The sequence below is a fragment of the Crocuta crocuta genome, unplaced genomic scaffold (assembly GCF_008692635.1).
Source record: "Crocuta crocuta isolate KB4526 unplaced genomic scaffold, BGI_CrCroc_1.0 scaffold529, whole genome shotgun sequence".
Classification (NCBI taxonomy): Eukaryota; Metazoa; Chordata; class Mammalia; order Carnivora; family Hyaenidae; genus Crocuta; species Crocuta crocuta.
This window is the reverse complement of record NW_027530362.1, coordinates 623,896-638,088: the sequence shown is the minus strand read 5'-3', so window position 1 is coordinate 638,088 and position 14,193 is coordinate 623,896. Positions and strand designations below refer to the sequence as shown.

The 14,193-nt window shown below is 45.1% G+C and overlaps 1 protein-coding gene across 2 annotated transcripts in view; it reads right to left on the bottom strand.

Moving 5' to 3' along the window:
* Positions 1-259: 259 nt before the first annotated feature.
* The window catches only part of TEK (TEK receptor tyrosine kinase), a 107,297-nt gene continuing 93,363 nt past the window's right edge, over positions 260-14,193 (bottom strand). For both annotated transcript variants that reach the window (XM_077766093.1, XM_077766094.1), the window contains exons 19-25: positions 11,906-12,096; positions 11,229-11,342; positions 6,385-6,455; positions 5,342-5,382; positions 4,139-4,235; positions 2,271-2,370; positions 260-1,229 (exon numbers count right to left, since the gene is read on the bottom strand). In XM_077766093.1, coding sequence (XP_077622219.1) covers positions 1,155-1,229; positions 2,271-2,370; positions 4,139-4,235; positions 5,342-5,382; positions 6,385-6,455; positions 11,229-11,342; positions 11,906-12,096 — 689 coding nt within the window. In that variant the 3' untranslated portion in view covers positions 260-1,154. The remainder of the gene's footprint in view (positions 1,230-2,270; positions 2,371-4,138; positions 4,236-5,341; positions 5,383-6,384; positions 6,456-11,228; positions 11,343-11,905; positions 12,097-14,193) is intronic.

The following is a 14,193-nucleotide window of genomic DNA, read 5'->3' as shown; positions in this document are numbered from 1 at the left end:
TGGAACTTTATGCTGTGGGTTGAACTATTCAGCACTGCAACAGCTTCTACACCCTCAGTTGGAGGTATATGGTTCTGGTGCAAGAAAATGGACTAGACAGAACACTTCTAGATGTTTCCAATCCTGGGAGCCTGAGATCCCCTGTCTGGCAGAATACCCACCTGCTGCTCTATGTGGATCTTGCAAGTTCGAGGATGGTAACTCTAAAGTATAATAAAGACGTTTGTCATACCTATGAGAAACATTACTGGACGAAAAGTGGGTAGGCAAGACATTTATTCACTTACTGTATAACCTCAGTGCAACTTGTGCCTACGATATAAGCTGTAAACTCACAACTGATCAACACTGAAAAACTTTACAACGTGCAATACATGTAGGGATGTTCAGTTGATACAAATGTCACATGTCTCCCAAATGGAACTCCAGGCTTCTTACTTCAATTTCTTAAAATACACAAATCCGTGTCACCAGAGAAACAAAATCTCATTAATTCATCAAACTTCTATTTCTCTAAAGATTCTCAGACTTATACGGAATGAGATTGAAGCTTACTTTTAGGTGTTAGCATTCTGGATTGACTTGTGGGGTCTGGAAACACATGACAAAGTTGAAAAATGACCAAGTAAAAGTGGGATGGCTCCTACACATGAGGGAGAAAGTTTAGCGATGGACAGAAAGATCTCATTTAAATGTTAACCTCTATCCTGATAGAACTAATGTATTTCCACCACTTTTCTTCCCTGGGCTATCAGGGCCGGTGTTAGGTTTACTAACAAGGTCTTTCTTCTACAGAGCCAAACATTTACAGCATTCAGTATGAAGGTAAATAGCAAAAATACCTAGAATGATAATGAGTTATGCATTATAGTAATTGTACTCACACACCTTCCTGTAAAGTCCATATTTTTAGAAAAATATATTATTGCATATGAAACCACAAACAGGCACTCTGATTTCAGCACATTCTTATTCAAAACAGTATATACAGTCCTATAAGAGTCAAAGTGTACTATAGATTCACACACAGGGGTTTCTGTGGTAAAGTCCCAGACATACAGCAATATATATACATGTTTAGGTTCTAGGTCACCTCTCTTGCCACAGTCTTGCTTTCTTGGCATCAGGGGTCTGTTATACCGGTAGGGTTGGTTCTAGGCTGCTTCCTCAGCAGAGCAGTCGATCCCTGCGTAGGCAAACTTCTCATAAAGCGTCGTGTTCACGTAAGTCTACAAGAGCAAGAGTGGGTCAGAGACACCGGCTCCTCCGGTACTGCCTCCACACGTGGCACTTACAGTCATACCCAGATCCCTTAACGTGTCTCAAGGAGTAGGTACCTGGGGGACTTCTTTCTGTCCTCAGGTCCCATGTATATTTGACAACTTGATTCCTGAAATGCATCCCTCGACCTCAGCAGGTAAGAGTTCACCCTCTCTCTCTCTCTCTGTCCCCAGGCCACTCTTTGCTGCCTCTTCGTGGTCCCTCCTGAGACATCCCATTCTCTTAGCTCCTTCCTCTGCCCCCATCTCCCTGTGGGTGACCTCCCCACACATCTCTGGTTTAAATACCACTTGGGTTTGGGTGACTTGAAATCTGTCTCCCTAACCTAGACTTGTCTTTTTTTTTTTTTTTAAATGTTTTACTTATTTCTAAGAGAGAAAGAGTGTGAGCAGGGGAGGGTGAGAGAGAGAGGGAGATACAGAATCTGAAACAGGCTCCAGGCTTTGAGCTAGCTGTCAGTACAGAGCCCAACGCAAAGCTCAAACCCACGAACCATGAGATCATGACCTGAGCCGAAGCCAGACGCTTAACTGAGTGAGCCACCCAGGCACCCTAGACTTGTCTTTTCAGCCTCAAATCAGTATAACCAACCAATTGCTGGACATCTTTATAGAATTTCTGCTCCTCGCCCATAGGAACCTGCACACTAGGCTCTGCTCTGGCTGTATGTCCTTGGACACATCACTTTCACCTCTTTGTGCATATTTCTTCTACAACATTGAAGGGTCAGGCTGAGTTACCGTTGAGGTGCCTTCTAGCTCACAGGTTAATTCTATCTGTTCTACCACATGCGCCTATCTTGTACAGAAATCTTACTACCTCTGAAATTGTAACTTGCTCAAAGTTAAGGGCCACGTCTTTTACGTCCCTCTAATACCAAGGGCTCTGCCCAGAAGCACTTGTTGACATCTATCAGCCATTTTTTTTTTAACCATACAGAGCACATGAGGAATTCTGACTCAAGAGCCTGCCCTGAACCCCATGCTTACCTTGCGTTCTTCTAACATCCTGTTTAAGGACACCAATATCTGGGCAAATGATGGCCTCTCGTAAGGCTTCTCCCGCCAGCACTGTCTCATTAGATCATACCTGTGGAAACAAAGAGTTAAGCAGTTAACTCTATTACTTCAGTCCTCGGCAGGGCCTGGTATGGGGTATGGGGGGAAAAAAAAGCCTTTCAACACATGGTCATTACGCTTAACTGGCAGCACAGAGTACAGCACTGAGTTCTATCTGGCCTCCCACCTCCCTCAAGTCCCCTTTTCTTCTGCCAAAAATCTAGTGCCTCCCCTGAGTACCATTCCTGCAGGATCTTGGTCTCAGCTCTTCTGATTATCTGGAAAGAATTATGTGTTTAGGGCAGCATGCCCCTTGGAATACTATCTCTCTCAAAATGTTAGTTATTTCATTTAAAAAATGGTTCCATGCTCTAATAAATTTGCAAAGTGCCACATATTGCATCTCCCTCTTAGGGATTAGCAGAGTAAAATCCTGAGAAGTCTAGCATTAAAAGCAAAAAACCTGTTTAACCTGACTTAACACAGAATTTCCCAAGGGCAACCACAGAACTCTTTCCCCTTCTATCATTTACTTATCTCTTGCATGTGCATGAACACAGTCTGGGAAGCACCAGTCCAAGACTGCACTCTCTCAAATGTGGTCAGAACCACTTGTGTTATTAAAATGTAGGTTCCTGGCACCACCAGGGTTACAGAACCAATGTCTGGGAGTGGGGCTCAAAATTTCACACTGGGAACAAATGCGTCAGGGGAACCTTATGTGCACAGAAGACCATCAACCGAGTGTGGTCTAGGTTTATGGCTTCTTGTACCAGTACCATAATTAATAGCACTCTTTCTTATAAGTGGCTATGTTTGGACAATAAATTCTTTGCTGAACCTAGAGCCTTGTGGTTTCACATCATGCCAGTTAGGCATCAGCTCAGTTTCAAGCTGATGGTGGTTTCACAAAAGCTAATCATTCTTTCCCTAGGTGTAACTTTTACTCCTGGAAAATAATCCTTGCAGAAGAGAGATTCCGTGACAACAGCAAAAATCTATCTTTCTAATGTCACAGCCTTAAAATCTCTGTCCTCAGTTAGTCTCCAGGTTTCATACATTTATTCATGAATAATCTCATGAATTGGTTTCAGATCTTTTCTGCACTCATTACCTTTCATTTCAACCTTCCTGATAATCATCACCTTAAATTCCTCCTGGAATTCTGTGCCTAGAAAGCACTCAATTCCCTGCCTATTACAGAACAGTGTTAAAGAACTCCCCTTCTTTTGGGGGGGGGTGTGGGTATTTAGGATCTTGTGTGTGCATATATAGCTATACATACATGCATGTGTGTATGAATCAGGTAACCCCTTCATTAGAGTCAGTCTGTCCAAGAAACACGCCAGGGAAAGTTAAGATATAGTGGCCCTAGGGTGTGGGGTGCCTGGGTTGCTTGTTCAGTTAAGTGACTCAATTTTGGCTCAGGTCATGATCTCACAGTTTGTGAGATCGAGCCCCATGTCAGGCTGTGCACTAACAGTGTGAAGCCCGCTTGGGATTTTCTCTCCCTCTCTCTCTGCCCCCGCCCCCTCTCAAAATAGACTTTTTAATTTTTTTAATGTTTCTTTTTGAGAGAGAGAGACAGAGAGTGCAAACAGGGGAGGTGCAGAGAGGGGGAGACAGAATCCAAAGCAGGCTCCAGACTCTGAGCCCTCAGCACAAAGCCTGATGCAGGGCTCAAACCCATGAATTGTGAGATCACTACCTGAGCTGAAGTTGGACACTTAACGGACTGAGCACCCAGGCGCCCCTGAATAGTCATTTTTTACATGGCCCCAGGGTGCATGCTGACTTACACCTCGTCATCACAGTTCAGAGGCTTCTCCAGTCTGTAGCCTTGGGGCAGCTTCTCGTACAGCTCTGCGCATGTCATCCCGCAGTAGGGGGTACCACCTGGAAGACAGAAAACCGGGTTGCTCTGAGCCCCTCTGGTGAGCACAGCGTCCCCTGCCCCAGGCCTCTTGAGCCGAGAGACCAGGAGAGAGGGTATGTCAAGAGAGGATGCACACCCTGCGTGATCTTCCCCTTTGAGAAAACCCACCACACATCACAGCTGGACATACGCCCCAAACAGCAAACGGCCATTCTATCAGTGGACAGATCCAGAGGAGGGCTTCTTGCTTCCAGTGCTGCTTCTCTTCCCGGAGTCTGCTTGCACCCAATTGCCTCCTCTACTAATGGGGTGTATCTTTTTCCTATTTTGAAGTCCACAGCCAGGTTTATGCAATTCCTATTTTATCTATAATTGGTCCTATAATTTTAATTCTAAAATGTACATGTTTATGGAAAACTTGGAAAATACAAAAAAAAAAAGAAGAAGAAAGCAACAACAGTTGTATTGCTCTCCTGCGGGGTCCTTTCAGGTTCTTCTTGTGTTACACAGTTCATGTGTAACACATATAACACGTATAAAGTGGGACCACAGCATAAGGAAATGTCTGGGTGTGGGCATGCATGTTTTCACGTGATATTAAATGGTCTCCAAAAATCACTTTTCATTCAAGTGTCTCTCATGGTTTGCCTCTTGAATGCTGAGAACAAACTGAGGACTGATGGGTGTGGGGGGGAGGGGAAGGGGGGGTGACGGGCAGGGGAGGGGGCGTTTGTGGGGATGAGCTCTGGGTGTTATATGGAAACCAACTTAACAATAAACTATTAAAAAACCACTTTTCATGGCTGTGTAACATACCATCTTAAAGTTGTAGAAGTGAACTTTTAAACATTCTGGGACATTTCTGTACAGAGACAACCTATAATGAAGTTCACGGCTACCAGGTTGTTAGTATTAAATATGACATGAGACACAGGACTCTCAAAAAGAGAAACATGGGAATAAACAAAGACACTCCTACATAGAAACCCATCAGGTTCTATCTCCCAGTCCCATCTAGTGGTGCCCCAGAAAAATGGCACCCATGGAATCCCACAGTGAGGGAGCATGGGAGGGCTCCTCTCTCGTTGCCTGGAGTCCTACCTGGTAGACAGACATGGATACTCACCTAAGCTAACAATCTCCCATAGTAACACTCCGTAGGACCATCTGTAGGAGACACAGTACGGAAACCAGTAATCAGCAAACAGGCGACCAGTCAATCTTCTGCCTCAAAAATCAGGGTGACTGATGCTTTGCCAGAAAAGAAAATGTTAAATATGTGCTCCCCCGGAGAGGGTCTTGTACGTGGCCTGTGTTTATCTCCTCTTAGGCCAAGGAAAGGATCATAACAGAGAAATGGTGTCAGAGCCGCCACTCACTGTAGGTGGGGAACACAAGCTATACTGGAGAAAGCAGGTGCAGTTCTAAGCTGACAGACTGGAGTTAAATCCCAGCTCTGCCACCTGGTACTTGTGTGACCTGGGACAAGTTACTGAACCTCTTGAAGCCTCTCAGTGTCTTCTGAAAGTGGGAACACCAATTGCCACCTCCAAGTTATGCAGAGATGATGGAAGAGAACATACAAAAGTACTTGCCAGCCCCCGCCCTTCCCCCAGAACAAGCTAAACTCCCTGGACATGTTACCTCAAGCCTCCGGGCCTCAGTGTTTCTCCTCATCAATGGAGGCGGGGACAAGATGGCCTAAGTCTCACTCCCAGCCCTCCCTTCACCACCAGCCTGAGACTTGTCTCTATTGGCTGTGAGTAGACATGGTCCCTTGATCTGGCCTTTTGCCGGAGCCACGTCTGACCCCCCAGCGGCTATTGTGAATTGCCTTCCGCTGTTCTGGGTCCTGTATGCTGAGGTCGGTCTGGGAAGTGGAGCCACAGGAAAGCTCCGTATGCCCTTTGCCCTTCTGGAGATACAGAACTCACCACTTCTCCTTGACAAAAGGAAACCCACAGCCTGTCACCAGTGATCTTACATAACACCCTGAACACAGTCTACTCTGAGGCTTCGTTTTGTAGACTCCAAATTTATTTCCTGGACTTGCTGACTACCTGTATTCCACAGATGTACATAATAGTCCTGCTTTGCTTTAAGACCTCTGTCAGATGCTTACTTTTCTAGAAGAAAAAAAAATCCCTCAACAGTAAAAGGCTTACTCACACATCACTGTTGGTTGTATACACACTGTAATTTAGTGACTCGATTGCCATCCAACGCACTGGGAGCCTTCCCTGGAGAGAACAAAGTGAGAAGCCATTTAAACATAACAGGGAGCCTTCCCCAGGCGCACAGCTTACCCGGAGCTGTGGTTCACTCAAGCCCACAGGGAACTGCGTGTGCAATTCCCTACACATAAGGTACGACACAGTCAGGAGCTGCTGTTTGTGTATGTCCCACACACGAGTGTTCTCTAATCCAAAGACGTGCAAGCAGTATAAGCCCTGTTAACCTCAAGGAATCCCTACCACAGTTTTGTATAAAGAAAAATTGTGTGTGTGTATGTGTGTGCGCGTGCGTGCGTGTGCATTTTTCGTAGGCATTTCAATGATTTACTTTGTGGCTCTCAGAGGCACTCAGAGATCTGAAAGGGGAGAGAGGCAGAAAAACCGAGAATTAAACTGTAATGTGGGGAAAGCTCAGGTGATGTGATGTGGCCAACTGAGGCTGGAAGAGATGGGGAGGATTTTCAGACAAGGAGACACATGAGCTCGGTTCTATATGTATAGGTGTCCTCAGGTGGGTCGGGGAGAGAAGAGCATTTCAGACCAAAGGGAACCATGTGCATACCGTTAGTGGAGAAGGAAATAACCTCCCATCAATGCAGTTACACCAGGTTTGAAGACAGGATGAGACACACTCATTTGCCCTTTGGGGGCCCAGCCCTGCCTCCATCCAGGTTGTCTCCTTTTTTTTTTTTAGTGTTTATTCATTTTTGAGAGACAGAATGTGTGGGGGGGGGGGCGCAGAGAGTGGGAGACACAGATTCCAAAGCAGGCTCTAGGCTCTGAACTGCCAGTACAGAGCCTAATGCAGGGCTCAAACTCACAGACTGTAAGATCACGACCTGAGCCGAAGTCAGACGCTCAACTGACTGAGCCACCCGGGTGCCCCAAGGTTGTCCTCATTTAAGTCCAGCCTGGGGAAAAATCAATGTGGACTGGACATTGGGAAGTTTAGCTTCTAAGTTTTATTCCTAGTTTTCCTGTGATTTTGGGCTCCCTTCCCATCAACCCACCCCAGGAATCATAGAAGCCCTGCTGAGAGATGGATGCCTTCCTCCCAGGGAATTGTCCAAGCTCTAACAGTGGCATTTCAGCCCACAGCAGCCAAGAGATGGGGCAACATCAAGAGTATTTGGGGGTCTTCTCAGCCACCCCTGAAACAGGAGCAGGCATCCTCCCATACCCCCCATCTTGAGATCAGCCATGCCCTCAACCCCAAAACTACTCCTGAAGCTCTGATTGTCTCCTAGGTCTTTGTGAAGCAGAGATATTCTGAAGCTCATTCTAACCATAACTCCCAATTGGTACATGAAGGTTCAGTTATAAAACTACCTCTTCACAAGCCTTCATCATCAGTGTGATCCCCGATATTCACTCCATGCCCACTTCACCCCACTGCACACCTGCTCATTCTAGCTTTTTCCCCTCCACAGGAATGGGAAGAGTCTTCGACATTTTCTGTCTTGTCTTTGTTTTTGTGTATCTGCTAGCTTCTGAGCTCATGCCTCCAAATTACTAATTCCCATGTGCACTGTTTTATTATTCTCATTTCACTTCTTTTGGATGTGTCCATTTCCATTTGTCCCTCTTGCTCCCTCACCTGGGTTCAGGCCACCATCAACTGTTACCTGATGACAACCTCTTAACTGATCTTGTTGCTCAGAGTTTCAGTCCCTAAGGATCAGTTCTCCGCACCACAGCCAGACTAATGGCTCACAATGACAGATCCACACATGTGGCTTCTTTTTGTTAAAAGTTCTTCAATGTCTTGGGGCGCCTGGGTGGCTTAGTCGGTTAAGCGTCCGACTTTCGCTTAGGTCATGATCTCGCGGTTCGTGGATTCGAGCCCCGCGTCGGGCTCTGTGCTGACTGCCAGCTCAGAGCCTGGAGCCTGTTTCGGTCTGTGACTCCCTCTCTCTCTGACCCTCCCCTGCTCACGCTGTGTCTCTCTCTCCTAGAAATAAATAAAAAACATTAAAAAAAAAAAGTTCTTCAATGTCTTTATTGTCCCAAGATCTCAAGTCCTTAACTGAGTCCAATATTTTTAGCTGGAATTCAATAATCTTCAAGAAAACCTTATCCCTGTGGGGCACATGGTTGGCTCAGTTAGCTAAGGGTTCAACTTCAGCTCAGGTCATGATCTCATGGGTTCTGGCTCCACATAGAACTCACGGTTATCAGTGTAGAGCCTGCTTCAGATCCTCTTCCCTTCTCTCTCTCCCCCCCTCTCAAAAATAAACTTAAAAAAAAAAAAAGACCTTATCCCTATTTCCTCTTCCCACCTTGAATTTTTAATTCTCCCTCTTTTCTGTATTATACTCCAGCCATATTGAATTACTTGTCCCCCAAATGTTTCATACTTTCCTTTGTTTCTAGGCTTTTACATGTACTGCACCCTCAAATTCATTCTCATATTTCCAATATCTATTTAACATTTGTAAAACACAAGAGTTGGCCTCCTCTAGGGAGCCCCTCGTGATTGCCCACAGGCTCAGTTCAGTGTGCTTCCTCCGTGTCTCCATGTGCATTCCTCCTCTGTGCTCTCCTTGCCCTCAGCACTTACCAACTGTTACTCATTATTAATCAACTGTTTTTCATTATTAATCAACTGTTGTTCATTATGCGTCTGAGCTCTTTAAAGGTGGAGATTGTCCCAATTTATGTTACCCCCAAACCTAGCACAGGCATGAAACACTATAGTCATAAAGACACTGATGATGATGCGATGCATCTATCAATAATAATAAGGCCCCAAATCACTTAGTACTTTAGTTTGCAACACTTCCAATATTAGCCTCACCCAGGAGGCTTAAAAACACACACTCATGCATAAAAACTGATGTAGGAGCCCCACCCAAGGATAACTGAATCATAGTATATATGTATATAGTATTTAAGCAGTAGGACTCAACATCTGTGTTTTCTGAAAGCTCCCCAGATGATTCTGAGGTGGAACTGGAATGGAAAATCTAGGATTTAAACGGTAGTCCAGAGAAGGTAACCACTCTGCCCCCTGGTGGTAACATGCTACACTGCACACCCCTCTTAAAGGGAGCTTGCTTCTTTCTCTTCATTCCCTCTTCTTTCCTGTGCCTATGGGCCAAGGTCTTTCCTCCCAGACCCCATGCTGCTACAGGACACTTCTCCCAGCCACATCCACCAGACACAGTTAAGTTCTGACCCATCTAAGTGCTCTGCTTCTCTAAGCATTCCTCTTAAGCTCTCTAAGACTGCAGAAATAACTGCCCTTTATGAAATGCCAAGCAAACCAGCATTCTCCCTGGGGATCTGAGGACAATATCCAAATGAAATATGTAGATTATAGGGCTAAACTGTGTCAGTGCCTCCACACCCTCACTCGGGGCCCCACAGCCCCCAAACACCAGAGAGAAGCAAGGAAAAGGACTCTGTGAAGGAGATAGCAAGCCTCAGGTGGCCCAGGAGGAGGAGTAAATGGGTGAGTGGTGGGTCCTGCTTCTTTAAGACAAGCCCCGCCCCTATGCAGAGATACATGCGCTTTGAGTCAGGCAAATTCAGGAAAGCTTAGAGAAAACCGTATTGCATGCATGGGAGTCAACCCTCAGGGAGGCGCCCAAGACTTCTAGAAGTGTTGATGTTGGTAAGCATCCAAGGCCTCACTGGATGTGTTATCCGAAAGGCAACTGGAAAGCTCTAAAATAGTTACGTTCACTATGATAGTAACTATATAAAAATATGTATGTGCAAGTCACGAAGTAAAAAATGAAAAGTAAAATGTGTTAAGGTAGTGAACCCTGGGTCATTTCCTTTTTGAAACATTCTTGAATATTGTTTTTGTTATCTTGTCAGTAACTAAAATATTTTTTTAAAAAGAACCTGAAAAAGAAGATCACCAGAGAAGCCTGAGCCTTGCTGAGGCAATGTGTTCCCCACAAACGCAAAAGGACCATGTGAAAACCGCAGCGGTCCCAGGAAAGCCGAGCCCAAGTAATGTCCACCAGACCTAGGAAAGGGGGAGCCATAACCACTGGGGTAGAGCCACCAAACATATGTGATGATACAGGATGTGTCGGCCCCAAGGCCCTGCACATGCTGGCCTCCCCGGGAAAGCAGAGGGTGGCGCTATGTTGTCATCACATCCCCGGAAGGGGCATTTCCAGGGAGGTATGGCGGGCACCAAAAGCTGCCGGAGTCCAGCTTTTCTCCTTCTGTGGCCAGGTTCTCCTGGGATCTTGTACTTGAAGATTAAATATCACTGTTTGGGACAGGAGGGGTCATCAGGTGAATGTGAATTTGATGGGGGCTTGGAGAGGCAGTGGAGAACTTTTGATAAAGAGTTCTAACTTCTATGGGCCTTACAAGTTAGGGATTTCTCTACAGGGCCTCTTTGTGAGGTAGGAACCTCATTAATTTCCTTCCTTTACATTTGGAAATTATGTTAAACATCTTTTTTGCCCCTCCTATGCTTGCTGTGCACGAAAGGGGTTTGAGGGAGCTCCTTAGAGGTTTCTGAGCAAGACACTTAGGGGTCCTGCTTGGATGGAGGCCCAACTGCTGTACCATAAGGCCTGCGTGTTCAATCCCTTGGCCACACGTGACAGCGGCAAATACGGAGCCCTCAGTCATGTTAGCAATCAAACCTCAGAAAGGATATTTGCTGGGCCAGGGCCCTCTCTACTGGGGTACACAGCCAGGTACCTGAGTCACCAAAGAACAATGGCATCCCAAGAGAAGCGCCATCACCATCGGGAGAAGGAGGGTACCCTGGGGACGATGTTCTCAGTGTCTGCATTCTGAACTTACCATTGTCTTTTTCACATATACTTCTTGACCTCGGGACAATCCAAAATCTGCTATTTTGGCTACATAGTTTTCACCAACTAAAATGTTCCTGGCAGCCAGATCCCTGTGGATAAACTGAAATTTAAAAAAAAGGAAAAAAAATCATGTGGTTTCAGCATTTTTGGTTTTTCACTTCACTCTGCTGGCACAAAGCCACTGGGGCAAGGCCTTTGGGAAATAGAGAAGAGAGGAATCCAATTCCCTTAAAGCTCCTCTCTAAAATCCTCAGTGGATTTGGCCAAATGACCCATCATGTTTTGGGAGAAGCATTTTGGGGTGGGGGGGGGGAGAATAGGAAAGAAAAGGAAAGAAAAAAAAAGAAAAACCCAGGTCACTCAATCTTCCTGTTGCCATGTAAGTCCTCTGCTGTCATGCATCATTTGGCTCCAAATGAAGCTAAGATCAGTTCAAGCTCCTCACCAAATGCATATGCTGAGATTCACTAAATACAGTTACTGTCAGTGTCTGTCATTAACTTCTATATAAATAGAATAGTAACAAAGAGATTAAAATCAGGGTGATCATAAAAGGCATTAAAGGGGGCAGGTTGGCTGGAAAAACGTGTAAATTTAGCTCAACTCCGAGTCCAGAGAGAATTTCGAAGGAAAGATGTCCAAAGCAAGGTCCTCACAACACACCTGTTTTTGGCTCAAGTAGTCCATGCCGCGGGCCACGTCCGCCGCGAAATGGAGAAGCTGCTGGGAGGACAGTGTGGAGGCAGTGCTGTTGGCGATGGCGAAGGCCGGATCCGTCTCCAGCACTCGGCTCTTGCGCAGGAAGTCCAGGAGATTTCCGTGGGGAGCGTATTCGATGGCCAGGTACAGGTAGCCTGCAGGGCAAGGGAGAGACACCACCTTCTCAGTGGCCCTCAACAGCTCTGAGATTTCGGAGGTGCGCTATTGTCTCAGGAATGGCTTGTGACACTTGGGATCTAAAAGCAACGCGTCGGCATGCCTGGGTGGCTCAATCAGTTAAGTGACCGACTCTTGATTTCCTCTCAGGTCACGCTCTCACAGCTCGTGAGTTCAAGCCCTGCATCAGGCTCTGCGCTGACACCGCAGAGCCTGCTTGAGATTCTCTCTCCTCTCTGTTCTTCCTCTGCTTGCTCTCCCTCTATTAAAATAAATAAATCAACATTTAAAAAAGGCAACATGTCTAGCGGTACCAACCTTGGGAACACTGGCGGCAGGATGGAGAGAAGTTCCATGCTCCTGCCATGCTTGACGGGCACCGTGCTCGAACTCAGGGTCCCCTCTTTCCCACACCCTCCCGCCTGCCACATGTGGACTGACATGGAGGCTTCCTGAAAGCCCGCACCTACTCAGTAAGATCTGCCTCCAGAAGATCCAGGACAGCTAGTCCGCATCATCTTTTATTTTTATTATTCAGTATTAATGGAGAACTAATATGAGCCAGGCGTGTTATTGCAGCCTGCCTCTAACTTCTCTGGAGGTTACTTAAAAAAAAAACAGAAAAGAAAAAAAGATGAAGCATCCACGGCAGGAGGACCGGTACCAGGTAACACTCTGTGTCCTGCTTCTCCTCCTTCCCTAAACTCCTGCTGTGTCACCGTACTGTTCATCAGGTCAGTGGTCCACAGGGTCTGAGGTCAGAGACTGCATTTTGCTTAGAGAAATCAGAAAACTCAAACTTAGACAAATAACACAATAGGTCCTCGAAGAAATTATGGTCCACTGTCTTCGTCTAATTCCAAATCGTTTTCCTCTTTTGTTCCGTAAAATGAATCTCTCATAAAAACATTGATCTTTAGAGTCACTGAAAAGTAGAGTGGTCTTATTGTCTTTTAAAGATAAATTTTTTGGTATACCATTTTTCACATTTAAAATGTCAAATGAATGTGAATTTCAAAGACACTCTAAGAAACTGAAATTCTGGTTAAAAAAATGTCTAGCACTATAGCATGTAGCACTGTAAAGCAAGATACACCTCAATGCTTTCTCACTTCCTCACTGAACTATACCTTTTAAGAGCCAACCAATTATGTGCTAAGGTGATAACAGAGCAAAAATGAAAAAGATACATATTTTTCTGTTGGTGGTGGTTACTTTTTTTCTTTTTTTAACTTTCATTTACTGACGTCCCATGCTGACTACTGTTTTCAGGAAATAGCTCAAAAATAAATGTCATTACTTCATTATTGAACCTAAGTGACACGATCTGGCTTTCAGAATTACACCCTTATTGGATCACAGAATGATATATTGTCTGAAGCCCCATTATTTTTAGTTTAATAAATTGAGGAAGAGGAAGTAGTCTCTCTTCTATTGTTGGTGTTTGTGCCTCAGAGTCAACAAGAGGTTGTCAAGTTTGTAAATAATTACTGTGTGGAGCTTTTTTTGTGGGAGCAAACTTTTCCATGAGGACTTAAATTTAAGCATCGATTCAGAATCATAAACCCAGGTAGGATGCTGAAGTAAACCCACAGAAGTACTCAGTAATATCTAAATTAATAATGTAAGTTGAAGTTTTAGAGTGTGTATGACTAGGGCACCTGGGTGGCTCAGTCGGTTAAGCATCTGACTTCAGCTCAGGTCATGATCTCACAGCTCATGGGTTTGAGCCCCGCATCGGGCTCTCTGCTGACACCTTAGAGCCTGGAGCCTGATTTGGATTCTGTGTCTCCCTCTCTCTCTGCCCCTCCTCTACTCATGCTCTGGCTCTGACTCTCTCTCTCTCTCTCTCTCTCCCCCTCCTCCTCTCATGCTCTCTTTCTCAAAAATAAATAAACATTTAAAAAAATTTAAAGAGTATGTATAACATAGGATAGTTATAAAGCTCCACCATAATTGTGCCCGTAATTGTTTTGGAAAAAAAGAAAGTTATATTATATATAAGCTTATTGTTGTTACTATTATCTCATCCTAGCTATTATTGATGCTTTCCTATTATAGTAAATTGTTGGCAT